Consider the following 24724-nt stretch of genomic DNA (forward strand, 5'->3'; position numbering starts at 1 on the left):
ATCCAGCCAGCAGAGACCAGGACAGGCGGCCCAATCTGCAGCCATAGGGCCAGACATTGAGGTTCATTTGTTGATGTTGTTCCAGGATCTCTAATTGTTTCAACAGTATTTTTGGCAAAATTGTAATTTTTTTCTGAGTAATTTTCATACCTTTATCAAAAATCAGTTGTCAGTTGGGCTTAATGGTACATAACTATAATTTCAGGAGGTAGAGACATTCAGATGAGGAATTTGAGGCTACCTGGGTGTAGACGAATTTCTAAATGGTCTTATTAAATAGAAAACACAGAACCAAATATAGGGGTAAAAGCCTTAGAGATCAGGGAAATAGGAAAAGCCACCAGCCAGCCTTACCTCACCAACTCTGCAGCTTCCAAATGTGAGTTACTTCCTGAGTTATGTCTACCCATGCCTTTATATGCCTTGCTTTTCTGCCCTCTCCTTGGTTCTTAGCCCAGCTACCTCACTTCCTTGTCACTGTCTGTACAGACCTCCAGGCCTCTATGGTTGGTACTGGGATTAAAGGCGTGTGTCACTACACTTGGCTCTGTTCCCTAGTATGGCCTTGAACACACAGAGACCCTGCCTTCTAAGTGTAGCTGGAGAACTTCTCTCCAGGTCCCGCCAAGCCCCTGCAGTCCCACAACCCATGTATAAAATAATCACTCAGATGCAACTTCCAAAAAAATGTGAGTTGACAGAAACAGCCAGCTACCTGGACAGTCACCCGAGGCTGAATTTTTTATAGACCTATTTTATATCCTAAATAATTAATAGAATCTCCTCTTTGTATTTTTTTTCAGGAGCAATTTGTAATCCCCAGCAAGGCAAAACTTTCTTTACTTCTTCAAACATTTTTCTAAAGTGTCTACATTTGAATCAGCTAATAAGATATCATCCATATAATGGTAAATTATACATTGAGGAAACTGTACATGAATTATTTCCAATGGCTGCCATATAAAATATTGGCATAGGGTGGAGCTGTTTAGCATGCCTTGTGGGAGAATCATCCACTGGTACCTTTTAGCAGGCTGAGAATTATAAGTAGGTACCATGAAGGCAAACTTTTCCCTATCCTTTACTGGTAGAGGTATAGTGAAGAAACAGTCTTTAAATCAATAAGCATAATAGGCCATCCTTTAGGTAACAGGAAGGAGAGGGAATTCCAGGCAGTAGAGAGCCCATCAGCTGAATTACTTTATTTATGGCTCTCAAATCTGTCAGGATTCTCCACTTTCCAGATTTTTTAAAAATAACAAATACAGGAGAATTCCAAGAGCTAGTTGATTTTTCAATATGTTGAGCATTTAACTGCTCCTGTACCAGCTGTTCAAAGGCCTGTAGTTTTTCTGATGTCAAAGGTCATTGTTCTACCCAGACAGGTTTGTAGTTAACCATTTTAAACGTAGTGCTGTTGGTACTTCTGAAATATCAACAGCTGTTGTGCCCTGTTTTTGTACAGCCTAAATGGTTGGTGACTGTTCTTTATAATACCTTTTAATACTTTTCCCAGAAATATACATTGGTTTATGATTTGTTTCAGAAATTGGAGGAATGTTAATCTGGGTATTCCATTGCTGTAACAAGTAACAATCCCATAAATTCATTACTATATTAGCCACATAAGGCTTTAATTTTCCTCTCTACTATTCTGGCCCTATACATTCAACCCATCTTGTCTTTTCTTTTACCTGAGATAAAGTTCTAGTCCCTAAAAACTGAACATCTACCTCCTGAAGAGGCCAATTTGGATGCCACAATTCTGGTGAAATTATTGCTATTTTTGCCCCTGTGCCCAGAAGACCTTCAATTACAATATCACTTATTCATACTCTTAGCCTTGGTCTTTGATCATTTATTGAAGTATGCGAAAATATTCACTTTATGGTTTCTCTTAGAACTTTTGTTTCATTATCTAAAGCTATTGTGTCATCCAGAGCAGTATGGTTTTTTTGCCATATGCACTAGGTCCTTTAATTGCTCTGGGAAGGAGTTTTCTCCATGGTGACAGAGAATGATTAAACCATGTTCAATATGAGGGCCTGCAAGAGACCTCCATAAGGTGTTTCCCAATGGTAAAGGGTTGCCTTGCTTGTTCCTTGTTGATCTCCATTCATTAATCCAATGTTGACCTCTGCCACATCTTCTGCATAACAGAATGTTAAGGCCTTCTGTTTGAGTTATTCCTAGAAGAAACATTGTTTCCAGGAATGCCTTGCCTACAATTTCTTCTGAGATGACCTTGTTTACCACAATTAAATCATTTGACATTTTGGTTTTTCCTTATGCCTTTGGAAATCACCTCTCCTACCCAACCATTATCATAGTCAAGAGACTCAGTATTGACCATATGTTGGATCCATTCTGCTATGGCTGCTGATCTGACCTTTGATGGCCCAATTATCCCTTTGCATTGTAAATTAGCATTTTCAAAAGCCAAAGATTGAATCAGTACTCACCTAGACTCTGGGTCTGATATCTTTCCATTTACAGCTGAAGTCAATCTTTGTAAAAATTCAGTTAAGTTTTCTTCTGAGCCTTGTATAACCTTAGTATATGGCTCAGTCTTCTTTCCAGATTCTTGAATCTTGTCCCAAGCATTTCAGGCTGCTGTATGGCATAGGGACAAAGTGTGTTCAGCATGTGTAGCCTGACTATATCAGTATAACTTCCTTTACCAAGTATTTGATCTTGGGAAATCTCAAAACCTCTGGCTTAACCTTGCTGTTCAATGGCCTTAGCTGCTTCTCTCAACCAGTTGCTCCATTCTAGCTGAGGACCATATTCCAATAGTGCTGTGACTAATTGTTTCCAATCCTTTGGAGTAATTTTGTTCTGAGAGGACCATGTATTCAACATCTGCCTCACATATGCTGAACACATACGATAGAAAACCATTGCTTCCTTAATATTCTTTAAGTCTAACATTTGTATAGGATCCCATGTATATTCTGTATATCCTTGGGGATATTTGTCACTTGGTTGCCTTTCATAAATGGTAACAGAATAAATCATGGGTGGAGTAGTAACAAACTTAGGCCACTCTTCTGTACTTCTATAAGGTAATGGTGTGGTTGGTTCTCCTCTGAATTCTTCTGTCTGTGTCTGAATGCTTTTATTATCAGTTCTAATAAATTTTTCTAAGGTTTGGAACTTACCAGTAATTGTCCTTTGTAAGGCATGTATCTCCTGAGTAGTAAGCTGTTCTAAAACTCACATATTATCAGTCACTTTTTTTGTTATTCTCAACTGTAAATACCTGATAAGTTTTTAGCTTATCAGTCAAGGCTGTCTTATCCTCTTTGGTGACTGTAAGGCTTGCATATTATATTTCAAGACTTATGGTCTTTCAGCCAATTTCTCATTATTTTCCAAGGTCTGCATTTTTCCAGTCAATTTCTCATTTTTAGCACTGTTATCAAACCATTTTTTAATGATAAGATGTGAATTGCCAGACTGATAACAATTATGACTGAAACTGTACTGATCTCAGCTAGGTTGTTTATCTTTTCAGTAAATTTTTCTAGCATTCCGTCCATAAAGTCCCTTCATTGTAAAATTTGTAGCCATTGACCTGGGAAAGGTTTTAAGATTGTACTTTCCCTTTATTCTTTTACTCCCGTCTTCTCTTTTTATTATTAATTAATTAATTTGTTTGTTTACCTTTTAAGAGCTGTTAACTTACACAGGTCAGATCCTCGAATAATTGTTGTAGATGTAATTTGATGTTTGACCAGCAGGCGGAGCAGAAGCCTATGACAGCAGATTCTGTTATAGGCTTCTGCTCCGCCTGCTGGTCAAATAAAATTGATAGAGAAAAAGAGAGAGCAGCTGAATGCAAAGCAGCAGGACTGGGGCAGGGTACACATACACATGCTCACAGGCACAGCGTTGGGGCTGAGGAACCAGGAATTGTGTGCTTTTGGCCTGCAGGCTCTAACGCTGGCGGGACATGCCAGGGCCACACTCAGGGGGCCAGAAGGCACGGGGCGGGAGATGGGATGCCTATAGGCCTCTGGCCGGCAGTCACGTGGTGGAGGTGAGCTGGGGGACACACAGCTCAAATGAGTAAGTTTTGGGGGCTGGAGGCTGCTGAGGAATCAGCACCTGTCGGGCAGAACCTATCTGGGATGGCTGCAGCGGGCGGATTCCATGACCAAGTAGGAAGGAAGGCAAAGCGGGGAATTATGTCCTTTGTATTTTGGCTACAGGTGCAGCCACCACAAGCGTCAGAGGATTTTAAAAGCAGCTAGACATGGGACCAGGGGAGCTGCGTGGACGGGGGTGGGAGAAGTGGGGGGAGGCCCAAACTGGGAGGCAGGCCAGCAGGCCCATTTCAGGCTGCTGTTGGCCAATGTTTAGGCCAGATAATGGTTGGCACCAGATAATGCAGGTAAGTTTTATTAAGGAATGAATTCAGTAAGGTACACTCATGACACAGAACAGAGCTGAGGCACCACCGCTGATTCAGTTGTTGCTGCTCTGCCTCTGACATTCACTGTTGCTCCGACCAGCCCAAGAGAAAGCTTGCAACCCTTGATCCACAGTTTAAAGGGTCACACATCTTCAGAGAAGACCACGCCCATAAGGCCAAAATGCTCCATTCAATTGGTCAATGGACTAAATGGCAGAATATCTACAACACCTAACATTGTATGTGGAGTGGAGACTTGGGAGTTTCCTTGCCTAGCCTGAAAAAGCAGTACATTTATGGATTGTGGGTGGTGGAGGATGTGTCCAGCAAGCTTAATATTTAGAACATGTAGGGTAGGGTAGGGGCCCAGTAGGACCTGGTTCATGACAGTGCATTTAGGACTCCAGAGTGTCCAACAAGGTGTGAAATCTCAGTACATCAGAGCCTGAAACCTAGAAGTTTATATATCCAGCAGGGTCTGATATCCAGTAATGTATGGAGTGGCAAAAGGTTGGGGTAACCAGTAGAGGTTTATTCCTAGCATCTTATGCAGGAAAACAGGGCAGAGGGAAGAATTTCCAGCAAGGCCTGAAAAATGGCAACATGTGGTTGCAAAGCAGTGTGCCTGATGGGGCCTGATTCTCAAAAGTTTGTATGTTCTGGACATGTCCTCTCCTATTGCTGCCCCACATACTCTGCCAGTTTTCATGCCATGCTGGCCATTCTTCTAGTGTTCTGTATAAAATAGATACCACTCTCCATATCACCTACACTGCTATGTTTCAGCCCCAGCTTGATTCCTCTACTTCATACCACATTTTGTGTGAGTTATCAGACCCTGCTTAACACCTACCACCTGCTGCCACCCAAAATACACTGCAGTTTATCAAGCCCCACTGAATATTTCCCCCATTCCTGTCACATATAAGAGTATAAGTATTGAGTGGTACATGCACTGTCAGGTATCAGGCCCCTTTGGACATCCCTTCCATTACACACAAAACACTAGATATAAAATCATGCTAGACACTACCCTGCTTGCCCTTGCCATACTGCTAAAAATCAGGCTCCTCTGGACACATCCCCTGTTGTTTCCACCACCCAAACACTAAGTTTTGGGTTCTACTATCCTTCCACCCCACATGAACTGCTAGATTTCAGGCCTTGCTAAACATTCCCACATATTAGGCCTCACTTAACACCCCTGCCCTAACCCATATATAGTTAGAATCTTGCCCACTTCCAAATAAAGTGCTAGTATCAGGCTGTCTTAGATATGTAATCCCATCCCTATCACAGCCCAACATAGACTGCCAGATTTCAAGCCATGCTGGATACCACTTCCAGTTGCCCCATATACACGTTTCAGTATCAGATTTAACTGAACCATAGCCCCAGATCAGTGCCCTATATACACTGTTAAACATCAGGATTTTCTAACCCCTTCCCCCCAACCCTGCTGCCAAAACCTCACACACATGGCTAGGTATCAGGTCATTCTGAACACTTCCCCATGCTGTCCCAAATATACTGTAAGGTAGCAGGTCTTGCTGCATTCTCTTATTCACTGCAACTTATCAGGCCTGGATGGATAGCACCACAATTGTCACCCCACCCACACTACAATGTATCAGATCCTACTGGATATGCTCCCCTAACCTCTAACTTTATGACTCCACATAAACTGCTGGATATCAAGCCTTGCTAGACACCCGCTGTTGCTGGAGGGCTTCTCTCCAGGTTCCCCAAGCCCCACAGTCCCACAATCTACTTATAAAATAATCACTCAGACGCTTATATCACTTATAAGCTGTATGGCCATGGCAGGCTTCTTGCTAACTGTTCTTTTATCTTAAATTAACCCATTTTTATAAATCTATACCTTGCCACGTGGCTGGTGGCTGGTGGCTTACCAGAGTCTTTACATGCTGCTTCTCCTGGCGGTGGCTGCAGTGTCTCTCCTCCTTCTTCCTGTTTCCCCAATTCTCCTCTCTCTTTGTCCCGCCTATACTTCCTGCCTGGTCACTGGCCATCAGTGTTTTATTTATATAGAGAGATATCCACAGCACTGTGGCTTGTTCTGTCTCTCTGATCTACCAGCATTGACCCCAATAACTGGCCTCAGGTTTGATTTTATTAATAAGAACTTTTAAGATTCCTGCTACAACCCACCATATGCCATTACTCCACATACACTGCTGGGTATCAGGACCTGGCAGACATCTCATATCACCGCATAACACTGCTAGGTATCTATCTGCACCTGCTAGACATCATCCCCCACACCGCCAACCAACATACAATGCTATATACCAGGTCTTGATGAACAGTCCCATCTGCAGCCTCTTCCACATATACTGTATTTATCAAGTCCTACTAAATAACACATATAAACTTTTGGTATAATCTGGACACTATCCTACAGCAACACATAAAGCTACAGAAACATATAAAGCACTGTACATCAGGTCCAAATGGACACCTGCCCCCATTCCATATAAAGTTCTAGATGACATGCTAACCACAGCCCTTGCTGCTGCCCAATATTATCAGTCCTTGCTGAATACCCTCATACCCATACAACACCCACATCCAATGGAAGGTACCTGCAATACCACATTCCACCTTGCCCCCTACAACACTTGGATTCTACATCTTATTGGAACACACACACACACACACACACACACACACACACACACACACACACACACACAGAGTCACCACTGCCCCTCATAGACTGCTGGATTTCAAATTATGCTGGATACCCCTCACAGCCCTATATACTAGGTAGGGCAGGTACCAGACAGATTTGCCTAGACTCCTCTCATACACTGCTAGATAACAGTGCCATCTTGTGGCTGTCCCAAACATTGTGGACTCCCTGGCACCACCCAACACAGTCCCCTGGACTTCCTTCCACTCTCTACCCAACACTAACTGAAAAGTATTAGGACCTGCAGGTCAACCCTTCCTGTTGCCCCACACACGCTGGTAGGTATCAGACCCCACTGACAAGCTGACCAGCACCCCCCATACACTGCTAAGAATTAAGTTGTACTGGATCCTTTCCCTTTCCCCTAATGACATCCTTCAGGTATCAAGGCCCCCTCCGTTGCTACCCAGTGTACACTGCTATTTTTCAGACCACGCTGGATATCCCTATAAATGCTCCATCACATATACTGTTAGATATCAGCCCCTGCTGAATACCACACATCACTGCTAGAAATCTGTATATTTGGGGATTCAGTAACAGAAGAGTATATAACAAATCCTAACATTCAGCAGTACAGGTGTCATCCTGAGTATAGGGTGCCTAGCAGGCCTAATACTTATTAGTTTATATGTGATAGTGATAGGAGAGTGCCCAGCAATCAATGCCTTATAAATATAGCAACGCATGTTTAGTTGCCCTGGAATGGTGAGTCTCTTATTTAGCAGGCCCTGTGTCTTAATTAGGATTACTACTGCTGTGATGAAAAACCATGATCAAAAATTTGGTAAGGAATGGTTTATTTGACATACGGTTGAAGGAAGTTGGACAGGAACTCAAACAGGACAGGGACTTGGAGGCAGAAGCTGATGCAAAGGCCATAGGGTGCTGCTTACTGGCTTGGTTCTCATGGCTTGCTCAGCCTGCTTTCTTATAGACTCCAGGACCACTAGCCCCACCCCCACCCCACCCCAGTGGGCTGGGCCCTCACCCATCAATCACTAATTAAGAAAATGCACTACAGGCTTGCCTACAGCCCAATTTTATGAAGGCATTTTTGTAGTGGGTACCTGTTTCACCTATGACCTTGAGGTAACAGCCCCTAGGGCATGGCCTTGGAGCTAGCTTAAGATACATCTGGCTCTCTTCTCTTCCTTGTAGGCTTAGATGGTGCAGACTGGCTCATGCTGCAAGAGCAGTGTGGGACAGGACATCAACCTTCCAGGACTCTAGGATAATTTTGCCTATTCTGTTTAGTGAATTGTTCTCTCCAATTTATATCCTAATAAACTCCCTAATACCCCTTAAGCAGATGCCTTGGATTTCTTGATACATCTGGTGCCCCCAACGTGTGGGTGGGCTGTCATTATGGCCCTAGTGGCTCTTTAAGAGTTCACCAGGGCTAGCTTAATAACCCTGACCTACTAGTGGCAGTTCAGTTCCTCTCCACAGAGGCCAGAAATTCCTGCTCCGCCAAACACACACACACACACACACACACACACACACACACACAAACACACACGCACACACACGCGCGCGCGCGCGCGTCCCTTAGGGGAAGCAAGATATGAGAAGATAGATAATGTCACGAAGTCATGTGGCAAACCATAGAATAATAGGAATGAGTTGAGTTACGTTGTAAGTGCTAGCTAGCATGAAGCTTGAGCCATAGGCCATACAGTTTATAATTAATGTAAGCTTCTGTATGTTTATTTGGGACTGAGTAGCTGTGGGACCAAGCAGGACACAGAGAAACTTTCTTCTACATATTTTCTCAACTGAGGTTCCCTCTCAAATGACTTAAGCTTGTGTCAAATTGGCATAAAAATATTCAACACACCCTGATAATAGGATATCAGCTATAACTGATACAGAGCAGTGTATGTGGGCTATTAGGGGGAAAGGGTATCCAGAAGGGCCCCATACACAGGATTGTGTGGGGGTGTTGACATGGGGTGAGGTATCCAGCTGGGCTTGAAATCTAGCAGTGTACTCTGGGGAGGGAAATGAATATACACCAGACCCCACATATTAGTTGGTGTTTTCTAAAGGAACAGAATTGATAGAGTGAATAAATACACATATAGGTATATATGTTATATTATGTTTTTACATTTCTATATTGAAAATAGATTCTCTTCTTACATATATACTGATCATGGTTTTCCCTCCCTCCACTCCTCCCAGTACCAGCCCCCTTCCCACCCATCAAAATCCACCTCTTTTCTGTCTTCCATCAGAAAACAAGCAGACTTCAATGAGGCAGCAGTAAAACAAAATATTTTAAGGCAAAACAAAACCAATACATCAGAATTGAACAAAACAAACAAACAGAAGGAAAAGAGCCCAACAGAAGGCATAAGAAACAGACCCACTCAGAAATCTTTCAAAAATACTAAACTGGAAGCCCCACTACATTAGGCAAAAAACATGTAGGGCAGAAGAAAAAATATGAATAAAACTTTAAAAAAGTAAAGGATAGCCGGGCGGTGGTGGCGCACGCCTTTAATCCCAGCACTCGGGAGGCAGAGCCAGGCGGATCAATGTGAGTTCAAGGCCAGCCTGGGCTACCAAGTGAGCTCCAGGAAAGGAGCAAAACTACGCAGAGAAACCCTGTCTCGAAAAAACCAAAAAAAAAAAAAAAAAAAAAAGTAAAGGAAAAGCCCTGACATGAAATTATGAAACGAGAATCCTCCAAAGACGCCATTGAGTACATTTTCTGTTGGCCATATACGGCTGGACATGCAGTCTACCCTTAAGAGTAGTTTATTTTCCCAGTGAGACTTCCTTGGAGGAAACTAAATTTTCATTTTCAAGTGGTCATCAACTGGAGATAGCTTTTGGGTTAGGAATGGGGGAATGAATCTACCTCTTTCAGCTCTAAGACCCCAACTGGTGCAGACCCATGCAGGCCTTTTGCATGTTTCCTCAGTCTCTGTGAATTCATACGTGCATCAATCATGTTGACAGAGAGGTCCTTGTCTTCTTGGTGTCCTCCAGCTCTTACACTATTTACTCCTCTTCTGTGAGGTTCCCTGAGCTCCAAGGGGAGGGATATAATTGAGACCTCCCATTTAGGGTTGAGCATTCCATGGTCTCTTACTCTGTGAATGATGTTTGGCTTTGGGTCCCTGTATTTGTTCCCATCTGCTGCAGGAGGAAGCTTCCCTGATGATGGCTGAGCAGAGCACTGATCTTCTTCCCTGGATGGACTCTGTATTATCGTGTGTATGTGCATAATGAGAAAAGGATTTATTAGACTGGCTTACAGGATGTGGTCTGAGTGCTCCAACAATGGCTGTCTTGCAATGGCGAGGCTAAAAATCTGGTTGTTGTTCAGTTCTTGAGGCTGGATGTCTCAGTAGTCCTCATCTGGTGCTAAAGTCCCAGAGTATTCTTGGAGAGCTGCTGATCTTCAATCTATGTTGGAATCCTGAAGATGCTGGATTTAATTCTGATGGCAGTAACAGGATAGATGAACTTGCTGGCAAGAATGAGGGAAAACGAGCAAAAAACAAAGATTCCTTCTTCCATGTCCTTTTATATGAGCTGCCACCAGAAGATGGGCCCAAATTTAGGGTGGATCTTCCTGCCTCAGATAATCCAAGAAAAACCCTCACATGCTGGGCATGTGGTACATGCCTTTAATCCCAGCACTAGGGAGGCAGAGGCAGATGGATCTCTGATTTCAAAGTCATCCTGGTCTACAGACCAAGTTTCAGGATGCCTAGGGCTATCCAGAGAAACCCCATCTCAAAGAAAAAAAAGACAGAAAGAAAGAAAAGAAAAGAAAAAAAAAACCCTCACAGGAGTGCTCGGCAGATTGGGTCTTACTTGGTTCCAGATATAGTCAAATTGACAACCAAAGCTATCTATATGGGGCATTCAGGGGAATTCAAAATCGATGGCCTAACTACTTTCAGTGTGTATTAGAGTGACCAAGGGGAGCTAGCTGCAGCAGGAGTGATGCTGAGCAGTTTATTTAGGATTACATGTAGCAGTGGGTCACATACACTGCTAGGGATCAGGCCCTTCTGGATACCCAGTCGGCACAGGTAAAACACTGGATTCAGGCCCTCATGTACATCTACCACCAAACTTAAATTTAGGGATCAGGAAGCTGGGCAGTGGTGGCACACACCTTTAATCCCAGCACTCAGGAGGCAGAGGCAGGCAGATCTCTGAGTTTGAGGCCAGCCTGAGCTACAGAGTGAGTTCCAGGAAAGGCTACAAAGCTACACAGAGAAACCCTGTCTCAAAAAAAATAAATAAATAAAATTTAGGGATCAGACCATGTAGGATACTTCTTCCTCACACCACCAAAAACATACTACTATTATTCAGGCCTTGCTAAAAGTTATTCAAACTGCTGTCCCACATACAATGTTAAGAATCAAAGCATACTGAACACACCTGTCCCCCACTGCCACTCTACATAGACTTCTAGGTATCAAGCTCTGCTGGATAGGCCTCTCCATGGTCTACTGCCTGAATGTCGCAGCAAACTGCCTACTTGGCCCAGGCCAGAGGTCAGCACAGGGTCAGGAGAATGTCTACAGTTCAATTTAGAGATCTTGACAGGAAGTCTCTAGGATCTGACTGATAGTGGTCAGATCTACATTAAGGTCCTCAGCCAATTTATTTACAATATATCCCTCTCTCCCTAGAACAGTGGTAAATAGAAGTACCTATAGTCTGAAGTTTTTGTCTGAGTGATGAAGACTGATATGAATAAATGTGAAATGGCAGGTTCTCACATAAGTTCAGATCACATGAAGGATGAGAAGGGGGTATGTCTTTGAGATTCAGATGCCTACCACCACTGTAAAGAAAAAAAAAATTGCTGATTAACAAAAGACTGGGAAACTATGTCTCATTACATGCTTGCAATTTGATGGCTAGAAATGATACTTTACATATTTTATTTTCCTGACAGCTAATTACATTTTTCCCTATGTGTGGATCTTTTTAGTTTCTCCTTCTTCCACGAATTAACTTTCTCTGTGTGTATGGGGTTTATAGGGAAGTCCTAGTGAACCCACCAGTTTCCCCCTCATCTCCCTACTTCTATTTCTGAGACACATCCTCAGCCTGAATTTCCTTTTCAATCATTTCCTATTTCTGTGGTTGGACTCCCTGTGTTTTGATCATCGATGTGCAGGAACTTTCCATTGCACTGTTGCTGGTACACATGGGTTAGAAGCTGGGAATTAGAGCTAGGGTCACTGTGGTCTTGGAGAGTCCAGATTGGGTGGTGACAGCAGACAGGAAAGCTGAATGGGGCAGGGCTTGGAGGTCTGTCTCAAGGCAAGGTCAAGAACTGTCCTTGCAGGGGTCAGGCCGGGGTCAGAGCGGGGTCAGGCTCAGGTCAGGGCCAACTACCCTACAGGTTCTGGCATCTGCCCATTTGGGATGGGCACTAGGGCGGTGAGGATCGCCTGTGGGCCCAGTCCCCTTCTCTGGTCCCTGCTGTTACTGCTGCCCCTGAGCTCCAAGGCTGGCCCTGTCCTGAAGCCTGGTGTCCCTAGTCCCTCAAAGGTTCCTGGGGTAGCACCAAGGAGACCGGAGCCACAGCAAGGCTGGAAACCGTCGGCCCTCAGGCACCAGGATTCTGTGAGCGGAGCAGAAGGTCCGTTTGAAAGCCAATGGGTGGGTGATGGGTGGAGGCTGTAAAGACCAGGTAAGGCACCGGAAGTAGTGATCCTCTTTTGCCTTCCCCTTGGAACCAGGTGGTACCAAAGAAAATATGAACCACGGGGGTTTAGGTTCCCCTCTGGGACTCACTCTTTGTACCCTAGTTCCCTGTGTGGTGCCATGGGAGCAAAATGGTGTCCAGGGATGACCCATTGATAGAAAGCACGGGATTACTAGAAGTGGGGACAAAGGGGATGAAGCTCCCCGCGGCTTGGGGTGTTGATTCCTAGGAGAAGATAAAGATAGCCTATCAAGATCTGGGACCAGTAATCTGCTCCCAGATGAATCATAGAAACAAAGTTGTCATTACTGGCCTCACCCAGTCTCCTTTTAGATATGTAAAGCAACTTGTCCCAGGTCCTTCATAAGCACCACAGAGTCCTGCCAGTAATTCTTTTTCCCTGGGATACTGGGCAGACTGAAGTTGGGACAGTCACCGAGAAGCCATGACCTTGAGCAACTAATATCAGTAACCTATGAGACTTCTAGTTCTATTATTTGAAAAATAAGCACAGAGCTGTGTTATTTGAGAAAATTAAGTCATGTAGCCTCTCTTTGGTTTACCTGCTTGGCAGACCCACTTAAGGATAGGCTGCTGTGGCTAGCATTTTATTTGCTCCATCCCATTTTCCCAGACTTCTGCTCCAACTGAACTGTCTGTGGAGCTTTTCATGTCCAAGGTGGTGGTCAGTGAAAGCAGAGACGAGGGTGGCCCGAAGTTACTTGCACTTGTCTTTTGCCATGATCTTCCAATCTGTGAAGTGGAAGAGCTTCCTTAGGGTGTTATTTTGCCTCTCAGGAATTGTGTCTCTAACAGATTGCATGGGGGTGTCTCCTCAGTGTGTGGGAAGCCGAAGATGGTTGGAAAGGTGTTCGGTGGCCAGGATACATCTGCTGGCCAGTGGCCATGGCAGGCCAGCCTGCTGTACCGGGGCTTGCATCTCTGTGGAGCTGTCCTCATTGATTCCCATTGGCTGGTTTCCACAGCCCACTGCTTTCTAAAGTGAGTTTGCCTTATCTGGAGCCCCCAGAGAGGGTCTAGGTGGTGAGAAAGATGCAGGATGAGAGGAGGAAGGAAGTTAGAGATAACATGCCTTTCTCCTCTGGGCTTCTCTCTGGGGCGGTCTATTTTCACCAAAGACAATTTGTCCTTCCTTGACCCACAATCCTCTCTGCCTGGATTAGCCCCAGATGTCATCAAAACTTCCTTGATTTGTCCTGGTCCTCATTATCTTTAATTCTCAGCTCCTGTAGGGATCCGTATGCTCCCCCTCTGTGTCTGCCAACTAATGCAGATGTTTCCCAAGAGGATTGGCCATGCTTTGTTGTCTACCTGCAGACCTCATCTTATTTTATTGTCCCTTACTCTCCTGTGAGCCAGAATCTAGGCAAAGACCACATATAACTAGAAGCCAGTTAATTTCCTACTTTTGTAAAACTAAGTCCTGGGAAAAACTGTGGTCATACTTATGCCATATCAAGCTTTACGGATGGGAAGTGCAGGCCCCCCAACCTGAACAAATGATAGACAGCCAGGCGTCTAACTCCTCTGGCTCTCTGGAGCCAGAAAGAGGGCCTAGCTTTTGATCAGAAATGGAGGGACCCAGAGGGAATGGGTGCTAAACAGTCCAGATCAGGGAATTGAAACTTTGCTTTTTGGCTTTGAGACTCTAGCTTAATCCTGTTGGCACCTATTTTGTGCTTCATTCACCTGAGATCCTTTAGGGAACAGAATGTAGGAGACCCTAAGTAAAAGGTTCTTTTGCCTCAGAAGGAACAAGCTTCAATCAGTATGATGCAGGTAAGACATGGCAAAGTGTGTGAGGAAGGCAGCTCTGAGGAACATAAGTCTATAAAGATGCTGCAATCTTGGAGGAAGGCAAAGGACCTGCAGGGGCTACCAGAAGGGAGGAAATGAGTTGGCGAGGACCCTCCTAGTGTGGAAGCTGTGGGAACAAAGCTGTATACACAAGCTGTTTACTCAGTCCTATTCAGGAACAAGGAAAGCTTCCTTTTGATGTACTCATGTGTGTATTTAACAAGTCCTTTATGAGTGCTTAGCACCAAGTGGAGAAGCAATCTTTGGTAAGGGGGCAGGAAAATATGTTAGATTTCCATCACTGTGACCAAATAATTCAGAAAATGAACAAAAATGAGAAAGATTATCTTGGCTCATGGTTTCAGTTCAAAATTAGTTGTTCTATTTCTTTGAATCTATGATAATCATAGCAAGAACATATGTGGGTGAGTCCTGATCACCTCATGGTAGCTAGAAAATAAAGATAATGAAAAGAAGTGGGGGGTCTTCAAGCACCTTCTCCTAATACCATAGCTTCTTTTCACTAGGCCTCACCTTCTAAATGTTCCACCCTTTCTGGATAGCACCACAGGCTGATGACTATGCCTTTAGCTATTGGCTTTGGAGTAAGATTTAAATCATAAAAATAGGATTCAGCCATAGTTTTTCTTAAGTAAAAATTTAAAAGTTTGATTTGAGGACTCTATTAGGGACCCTTCCAATGCTGAAATTTTTTGTTCATTCAATTCTAAAATATAATGGGGAATACTGTGTCATGAGGTTTGAATAGAATATCCATCAGCCTACAGAAAAAAGGCTCCTATTTAGTTACTTTTCTATTGCCATGATGAGACACTATGACCAAGGCAACCTATAAAAGAAAATGTTTATTGGGGCTCACAGTTTCAGAGGGTTAGAGTTCATGACTATTATGGCAGGGAGCATGGCAGCAGGCAGGCAGGCATGGTGCTGGAGCAGTAGCTGAAAACTTAAATATCAATCCACATGTACAAAGTGGAGAGAGAGATAACTAGTAATGGATTGGATTTTTGAAATCTCAAAGTTCACCCCTCAGTGACACATATCCTCCATCAAGACCACATCTCCTAATTCTTCCCAAACAGTTCCACCAACTAGGGATCCAACATTCAAATATATGAGCCTATGGGGGTCATTCTCATTTAAACTACAGCATTTTATTCCCTGGCCCCCTTAGGCTTGTGGCCATATCATAACACAAAATGCATTTAGTTCAACTTCAGAAATCTCCAAGTCTTTCAGTCTCAACACCATTTCAAAGTCCAAAGTCTCTTCTGAGATTCACAGTAATTTCTTACTTGTAACCTGTAAGATAAAAAAACGTATTACATTCTTCTAACATACAGTAGTATTCCAATATACATTACCATTCAAAAAGGAAGGAACAGGGCTACAGTGAGGAAATACTGGACCAATGCAAGACTGAAACCCAGCAGGGTAAACTCCAAATCATGAAGCTCTATGTCCAATGTCAAAGGACACAGATGGATCTATCCTTCCAGCTTTTCTGACTACAACATAAATTTTCTCTTTTGGATTGGTTCAACTTCCTGAATTCAGCTCTCTTTGACTGTTATCCCACAGCTGCAGCTCTGGCATCTCCAATATCCTGAGGTCTCCAGGACAACTCAGGCTTTACCTTCACAGCTTCACATAATGGCCTCTCTGGGTTTCAGGCACGGATTCCCCTGCCACATGCCTGGCCTCAGCAGCTTTTCTTAACAATAGAGAAAGATCCCACAACCCTTTTACTCATGTGTCCTCCATGACTCTAAAGCCAGAACCACATAGCTGATGTCACCAAATTCTGCTGCCTACTTCGGATGGAACCTGACTCCCTTCTTGAACTGAATTTGCATAAGCTTTAATTTATTGTTGCTCTTTAGGAGCAAGTAATTCCTTAGGCCTTTTCTTTTCATAAGCTATTTGCAGGAATAGCTGGGTGAGGTCTTACCCTGAGGACACCATTCCCTTTACCACCCTCCCCTCATTCTCCTTATCTCTTCAGCACAAACCAAGTCTCCAACATTAAATTTCTTGGTGTTCTTTTTTTTTTCCCTCAAACTGTACATTTTGTATTTCTTTTTTCCATGCTTGCTCTTTTTTTTTTTTGTAGATCTGCATAAGGGTGATCACTAGTGAACACCAAGTGAACAAGTCAGTATTAGGTTGTCTTGAACTCTCCTCTGTCAATGAAATTAGCTTCAAGAAGATTCTTAAGACAAGTGCAAAAAGTAGACACATTCTTTGCCAAAATACAGAAGAATGGTCTATAGTTCAATTGCTAATATTGTTCCACTCTGAAACCTCTTGAGCTGTGCCTCCACAGTCCACATTGCTATCAACACTATCGTTTTCCAAGGTCCTGCTAGGATGGCCAGTTAAGTCCTGCTTAAAGTGTTCAACTGCTTTCCTAGTCCAAACTCCAAAAATCTAATGGATTTCTCACAAACAACAACAAACCCAGCTTTGTCAGGCCTGTGACAGCAATAGCCCATTCCCTGGTATCAACTTCTGTCTGAGTTACATTTCTATTGCCATGATGAGACACCATGTTCAAAGCAATTTATAAAAGAAAATATTTATTGAGACTCACTGTTCTAGGAGATAAGAGTCCATGATCATCATGGCAGGGAGCATGGCAGCAGGCAGGCAGGTATGGCATTAGAGCAGTAGCTGAGAGCTGATGTTCATGCACAAGGTAGAGAGGGAGGTGCAATTAAGAATTTACTTGGGCTTTTGAAACCTCAAAGCCCACCCCCAGTGATACACTTCCTCCAACAAGGCCACGTCTTTTAATACTTCCCAAACAGTTTTACCAATTAGGGACCAAACATTTAAATATATGAACCCATGGAGGTCATTCTCATTCAAACTACCCCAACACTTGACTGTCAGAAAGGGAGAGACCAAGCTGCATGGAATCAGGGCACAGTGACCAGTGACAAATGATGGTTCAGAAGACAGGACTATCCTCCCACTCAGAGATGATGGTGATGATGGAATCCTTTATCTTTCAGCAAATCCCAGGCCCCAGGGGACTATCAGGTTCTGTTGGGAAATACTCAGCTGTACCAGAGAACACAGCACACTCAGAAGATGTCTGTGAACCGTATCATCAAACACCCAGACTTTGAGAAGTTTCATTCCTTTGGGAGTGACATTGCAATGCTGCAGCTGTGTCTGCCCGTGAACTTCACATCCTACGTTGTACCTGCCTGCCTCCCACCTAAAGACACACAGCTCCTCAACTACACTTCCTGTTGGATAACTGGATGGGGAATGCTTTCTGAAGACAGTAAGGGAAAGAGAAGTTGGAGAGGGAGTAAGGGAAGGGAGAGAAGGAAGACAAGAGGTGCATGGGGAGGAAGGAAGGTTTCTGAAGTCACTGGATGTTGCCCTCCGTACCTCACCTCCATGGCCCATGACATAAGAAGGCCATTATAGAGTCCTTCTAACTCTGAAAGTATGAGAATCCGTAGCTGCAAACTTCCCTGCAGCCCAGGTTCTAAAGGTGGAGAACTGTTGACATTTGCCATCAAGAATCTGGGCTCTTTGAATATTAATGGTCTTTTTAGTATTTATTTATTTATTTATTTATTTATTTATTTATTTATTTATTTTTGAGACAGGGTTTCTCTGTGTAGCTTTGTGCCTTTCCTGGATCTCGCTCTGTAGACCAGGCTGGTCTTGAACTCACAAAGATCCTCCTGCCTCTGCCTCCCAAGTGCTGGGATTATAGGCGTGCGACACTACTGCCCAGCTGGTCTTTTTATTCTAATATTTTAATCAGTCATTGATCTGAGGTGACTTGATTAAATAAAGGTCGTGTGGAGGATAGTCTATTCCATGTTAATCAGGTTTCCAAAACTTGAGGTAATCAGTTTTAAAAGGTAAGGTTTATTTTAGCTTACAGTATCAGAGCTTTCAGTCCATGATCACTTGGCCTTGTTGTTTTGGTGAAGCAGCACATTGTGGTGAGGAAATGTGTGGCAGAACGATGATACATACTTTATGGTGGCCAGGAAGCAAATAAAGAGGAAGGGGAGAGGCCATTATACTAGTATCTTTTTAACAGATACACATGTCCAATGACTTAACTTCCTTCCACTAGGCTCTACCTCTTAGTAATAGGATATTCTATTACCAATAGTGTCACAGGCTGAGGAAAAGACCTCAAACACACTGGCTTGAACACTCAATATCCAAAGTATAGTACATGAGTAAAGTGGAAAGAAAGTCACATGTTATTTGAGACCATTGAGGATGCATGATTGAGAACTGTTGCCGCTTCTGAGTGTTTAATCTCACTTAATCTCAACTGTTTTTTATCCTGTTTTTACAGTCTTGCCAGGTGAACTATATAATGGAGAAATCCTTTTGGTTTTATTTGCTTGTTTGTTTTTGGTATTGGGGATTGGTCCCAGTGCCTTGCACATACTTAGAGCAGGCTCTACCAGTGAGCCACTAAGAACCCCTTGTTTTTATTATTTTAGATTGAAAGTAGATAAATGTATGCAGAGTCATCACCAGAAGTATTTATTAAAGGATTATGACTTGGGAAATATGTTTATGGAATAATGTAAATGAAAAACAATGTAGATTTGGCACGTTTCTTCTCAAAAGAAGTACTTTAGGTGTTTGGGGAAGAACATGTCTTCCTGAGGAGCTTTCCCCATCCCCCCCCAAATGCACACATTTTTGAAAGCTGAGCCTACATTTTGCTTTACTATACCAGTCTAGTAACTGATGTATACTCCCCAGTGCTGCTGCTACATACTCTGGCATAATTAACTCCCATTTGTTGACTGTAGTTTCTAAAATGGTCCTCTACTTTTATTCTTGTGTGCTTCTACATAAATCTCCACGTGGCTGTCAGCATTACTTTAAAACATAGTCATGTCATTTTCCTTTTCAGAACCCTCCACCACCATCTCACTTGTGCTTTAAATAAAATTAAAATAAATCCCTGTCAAGATCTTCTGTGATGATAGCACCCTGATCCATTTCTGCTTCATCACTTACTGCTTCCCTAATATACTCAACCCCAGCCTCCTTACCTCTCCTTGAAGATGTTGAGATCATTTCCACCCCAGGACCCCTTTTTTTCCTATGCACTTTACTCTCCTCTCTAGTCTTGGTATGATTGGTTTCAACTTATTTTTCAGTCTCCCACCTGTTGCTATAGTTTTCCTGGTCTTGCCTGGCCCATGGCCAGACCCAAACAAGTAAACACACAGAGACTTATATTATTTACAAACTGTATGGCCATGGCAGGCTACTTGTTAGCTGTTCTTATATCTTAAATTAACCCATTCTATTAGTCTATAAGTTGCCACGTGGCTCATGGCTTACTGGTACCTTACATCTCCCTTGCCATGGTGGCAGCTGGCAGTGTCTCTCTACCTCAGCCTTCCACCTCCCAGAATTCTCCTCCTTGTCCCACCTACCCTATTCTTCCTGCCTGGCTACTGGCCAATCAGAGTTTTATTTATCAATCAAGCATTCACAGCACCCACCTGCATTTTACTTAATTATGTGAGCTAAAGTAGACAATCTGTACTGTCACCTCTACCTGTGTTATTTCTTTAACACCAATGAGTTAATTGATTTTTTTTTTGGTTTCCCAACTAAAAAATGGTCCTTTGTATTAGTTTAACTAGCACAAAGATATTGGTGATATGGTCAGTGGATAGGTGAGTGAGGTGGAGTTGAGTGAATCAGGGAGAGGAAGGGAGGAAAGAAGAAAGCAAGAAAGGAAGGAAGGAAGGAAGGAAGGAAGGAAGGAAGGAAGGAAGGAAGGAAGGAAGGAAGATGGTACCTGGGTGTTGTGGATAGAAATGATAGTAGGTATGAGGAGGAAGGATGGATAGAGACACTAATGAAAGAGTAGATGGGTGGAAGGGTGGATGTGGGAAATGGATAGATTGATGAAAGTAATGAAAAAATAAGTGAGTATATAAGTGAATGGGCAGATGAAGACATAGGATAAAGGTTAGTGATAAATGTTGCTGAACAACATTGGGCACATTGTGTTAGTGGGTTTTGCCTCTTTACACAGTAGATATGTGATCTGTTGCTGTGTGAGAGGTGAAGATGGTAAGTGGGAGTTTCTGAGAAAGAGGAGAGAAGTTCATGAGAAGTAGAAAGATGGAAACAGAATTTGACACTCAGCTGTCCTATGGTGAGCATCAGTCTTTCCCAACTAAGCCACAGTGTCCATCACTGACTTCCTCTTTATTTTCACAGCAAAACTGTTACCACCCTTCTCACTGCAGGAAGGTGAAGTGGGAATTATTGAGAATGAACTTTGTAATGCCTTATATGGGCAAAGACCAGGCCAAAGCAGGGGCTATGTGCATGAGGAAATGCTGTGTGCAGGGGGCCTCTCCACAGGAAAGTCCATCTGCCGGGTGAGTAAGGCTGTCCTGTGTTTTCCCCATGCCTGTTCTCTTTATCTCAGTTCCTCTAGGAGTGGCTGTATTGTCCTTTAGTCTTTGTGGAGACCCCCACACTTCCTGTTTTATTACCTCTACTTGTTTTCCTTGGGTTCATTGCCTCAATAGTCTCCTTGAGGATAGCTGCTCCTTTAGCAAATCCTAACATCAAGTTTTGTTGCATATTTTATACTTTTTATTTAGGCATAACAACAATACAAATATGTAATTTCTAAGTAAACAGTTTAGTAATACTTCCAGTGATGACTTAGCATGTTTCTGGTACCCATCTCCCTTTCTTGCCACTAAATATATTTTGCATGTTCATTGTCATATCCTGTCTTCTGTAATGTTTCATTTAAGTTTCTCAGTTTGTTGTTAGGTTGTCAATTTCTTATGAGAACTCTTTATACGGCATAGGAGTAAGTTCACTATTGGACATAATGGATTGTCTGGGGAAACTGTCCCAGAGAAGGAAAATGATTGGTCTGAAGTGGAGCACAACCAGGGCCCAGATGTTTGGATTCCAATGCCTTCCCCATCTCTGCAGGCTTCAGCCTTCTGAGCTGACATTGTCACCATTATAGAATGGATTTCCCATGGGGTTTTCCTAAAGACATTTCACATCTCTAGTAACTCTCAGCAGTGTCCTGAAGACCCCTGCCTATTGCCTGGTAATATGAGCTGTCTTCACCCAGCCAGGGGATAGGCATATTTTTTCAGGAGTTCCCGTTCATAGGTTGAGAAAATAGTCCAGGCCAACATTACTAAAGGCAGTAGAGTTGACTGGATATATCACAGCAGCTCAAGGTTTACAGAGCCAGGATCTACACATAAATTAGCAGAACCAGCTTGCTTACAAGTCCCTAAACTTTCCCTTTTAGACATCAGGCATGGCAAACAAAGGGAAAGGTTCATATGTTTATAGCTTGATACCTGTCCTCATCCATCTTGTCTATGTAGGGTCCTAACATGCAATTGGTATTTCTGGTTCTAAGTAGATCTCACACTAACTACTCTCTCTCTCCTCAGGGTGATTCTGGGGGCCCCCTCATCTGCTACCAAACCAGTGCATGGGTCCTGGTAGGACTGGCCAGTTGGGGCCTGGATTGCCGGCATCCTATTTACCCCAGCGTCTTCACCAGGGTCACCTACTTCACTGACTGGATCAGCCAAGTCAAGGGACTCACTCCACTTCCAGAATCTGAATCTGTGTCTCCTCACACAGAACTTCAACCCAGGCCTCTGAGAGCTGCTGGCTCCCCACAGCCCTGCAGCATCCTCATAGCTGCACAAGTCTGGTTCCTGCTACTATTTATCCCTGAGGCTCAAGACCAGGCCCCAGGGTGAGCACCAGGCCTTTGGTTATTCTTGGCTCAGGCTTGTCTAAGCTATAGTCTCCACTCTTTAGTTTACCATCTGCACCTTTTCCTCAGCATATCTGCCCATTCACTGCCACTACACAAAAAGCCCAGGAAAGCCAAGCAATAAAGCTTCATCCTTCTTCAACTCTTATTTCACCACCCTTGTAGGTTTCCCATATCCCTCAGTGATCAGACTTATCCTGGAGTTAGCCATCAGACCTCAAAAGGGAGGAAATGGAGCATCGGAGCATCGCAAGGAAACTCTCCTTGAGGAAAAGGCAAGGAAATTAGGGCATGCCTAATTGGGAAGGCAAATGGGGGCATGCCCACTACAGGGATACTAAGGAGTCAGGATTCATTCTGGTTAGAGAGTGACATCTCTCTGGCCTTGTAGATTGTCCATGCCTTGGGGAATGCCAAATCCTTCCGGGAAAATAGAACTTTACATCTGTCCTTCAAGTTAAAGGGAGCAAAGGCCTCTTCCTGAAGTAGGGCAGCAGCACTCCTGGGATTTTAAGGAGGAAAAGCCAATGCACAGAGAACCTGAGAGACTGTTTGAAGTGATTTTGTGGGGTGCTGTGCTAGGATCAAGTCAAAGGGATAGACATGTGACTTGTGGCTAGAAGCCTCAATGGATGTGGGGGACTAGAACATTAGTCAGAAGCAGACAGAAGCTGTTCTGGTGGCTGTATGAAAACTAAACATTAAACCAACAGTGCTCAAATCTCTACTCCTAGATGAATACTCAGCATCACCCTCACCTACTCCCAGAGACCCCACTCTTCCCACAAACCTGGTCCCTGATGTCTGAAGCCCAGGCCATACCTATCTCTGTCCACACTTCAGTGGTCAGAACTTGTTGTAACCTTGTTGTTTAGTTGACTCGGGACTTAGTAATCTAGGAAAATTTAAAACAAAAAATGGTCTTGTGGGCCCATTCTTTAGGCAATTGTACCAGGCACAGAGTATTTATGTGGCCAGAAAGAGTTAAGAGGCCTCACAATGCTGCCCATCCCAGCCTTTAGAACCCTCAATAAAGAGGAGAGCTCCTGCTTATCCCAGGTCCACAGGAACCAGACACCACTCATGAGATTTAAAATAAATCCTTTCTTATCTTGGTGTTATCTGAACTTCCTGGACTCTCGCTGCTGGTACAGGGACTTTTGTTTACTAGCAGCAGTGTTCTTGTTTTCAATCTTTTGCTGCATGTGCAACTGGGCTTCCATCACAAAAGGATCTTATGAACATTCAAGAAAGTATACTGCATACAGCCTCTGCCCCAGGATATGGTCTATAGAGTGCTTGTCTATCATGAAAGAATCCAAGTTCAATCCCTAATACTGCATAAACAATGTATGATGACAAACACCTGTTATCCCAGGACTTAAGAGGTAGAAGCAAGAGGATCCGATTTTCAAGACCATTCTCAGCTTTATAATAAATTCCAAATGAGCCTGAGATGCATAAAAGCATGCCTTAACCCCCCTTACCTGCACACACACAAGAAAATGTCTTCTTAGTTCTTGGAAGAAACTTTTTTGGCAGACTATCTGGCCACAACTGCGCTTCTAAGATACCTCTACAGCCAGTTGTACATCTATATTCATATTGGACCTTGCTGCTTCAAGATCTATGGAATTAAGAACTCAAACACTTCACTTAGTGACAAGCTTGGTTATGGGGTCTTGCAGCAAAGTTCGTAGGACTCTGAGATGCCAGTTAGCAAGCTCTCTTCTTCATTGAGGGCTCTAAAGTCTGGAGAGGAATTAGCCTGTCAGTAGTGTGGACCATACATATTCTTTAGTAAGGGAAGTTCAGGTGGCTCAGTATGGATTATGAGTTCCTTCATTGGCCCTACAGTTACCACGACAGCCCCTCAGACTAGCTGGACTCTAGAAACCTGAGTGTCATTGGGCTTGGCATGGACTTTTGAAACCTCAAAGTCAAACACCAGTGACACACTTTTTCCAACAAAGCCACATGTCCTAATCATTCTAATCCTTTCAGAGTTCCATTCTCTGGTGACTAAGCATTCCAAAATATGAGCCTAAGGGGGCCATCTTATTCAAACCACTCAATGTTCTTATAGTCTAAACCATGGATCTCAATCTATAAGTACCCTACTAAAAAGAACACAGCCAAAACTCAGCTCTAACTCAGCCTAATTGATCTATTACTTGATGGCATCTGAAGTACTCACTATTCATATCTTTGTGAAAGTAAACTGGGCTCTATTAGCACTGATTAACTACACAA

At 43.4% G+C, this 24724-nt stretch overlaps 1 protein-coding gene across 1 annotated transcript; it reads left to right on the forward strand.

The window, feature by feature from the left end:
* The first annotated feature begins 13647 nt into the window (after positions 1-13647).
* On the forward strand, positions 13648-23587 carry LOC114708423 (putative serine protease 47). The gene is made up of 4 exons (XM_028891692.2): positions 13648-13833; positions 17688-17965; positions 20917-21080; positions 22137-23587. Exons 1-4 carry the CDS (start codon positions 13688-13690, stop codon positions 22452-22454), a joined length of 906 nt encoding a protein of 301 aa, XP_028747525.2. The 5' UTR covers positions 13648-13687; the 3' UTR covers positions 22455-23587.
* Positions 23588-24724: the final 1137 nt, after the last annotated feature.

Source organism: Peromyscus leucopus, chromosome 5, assembly GCF_004664715.2.
Source record: "Peromyscus leucopus breed LL Stock chromosome 5, UCI_PerLeu_2.1, whole genome shotgun sequence".
In the NCBI taxonomy this organism is placed as follows: Eukaryota; Metazoa; Chordata; class Mammalia; order Rodentia; family Cricetidae; genus Peromyscus; species Peromyscus leucopus.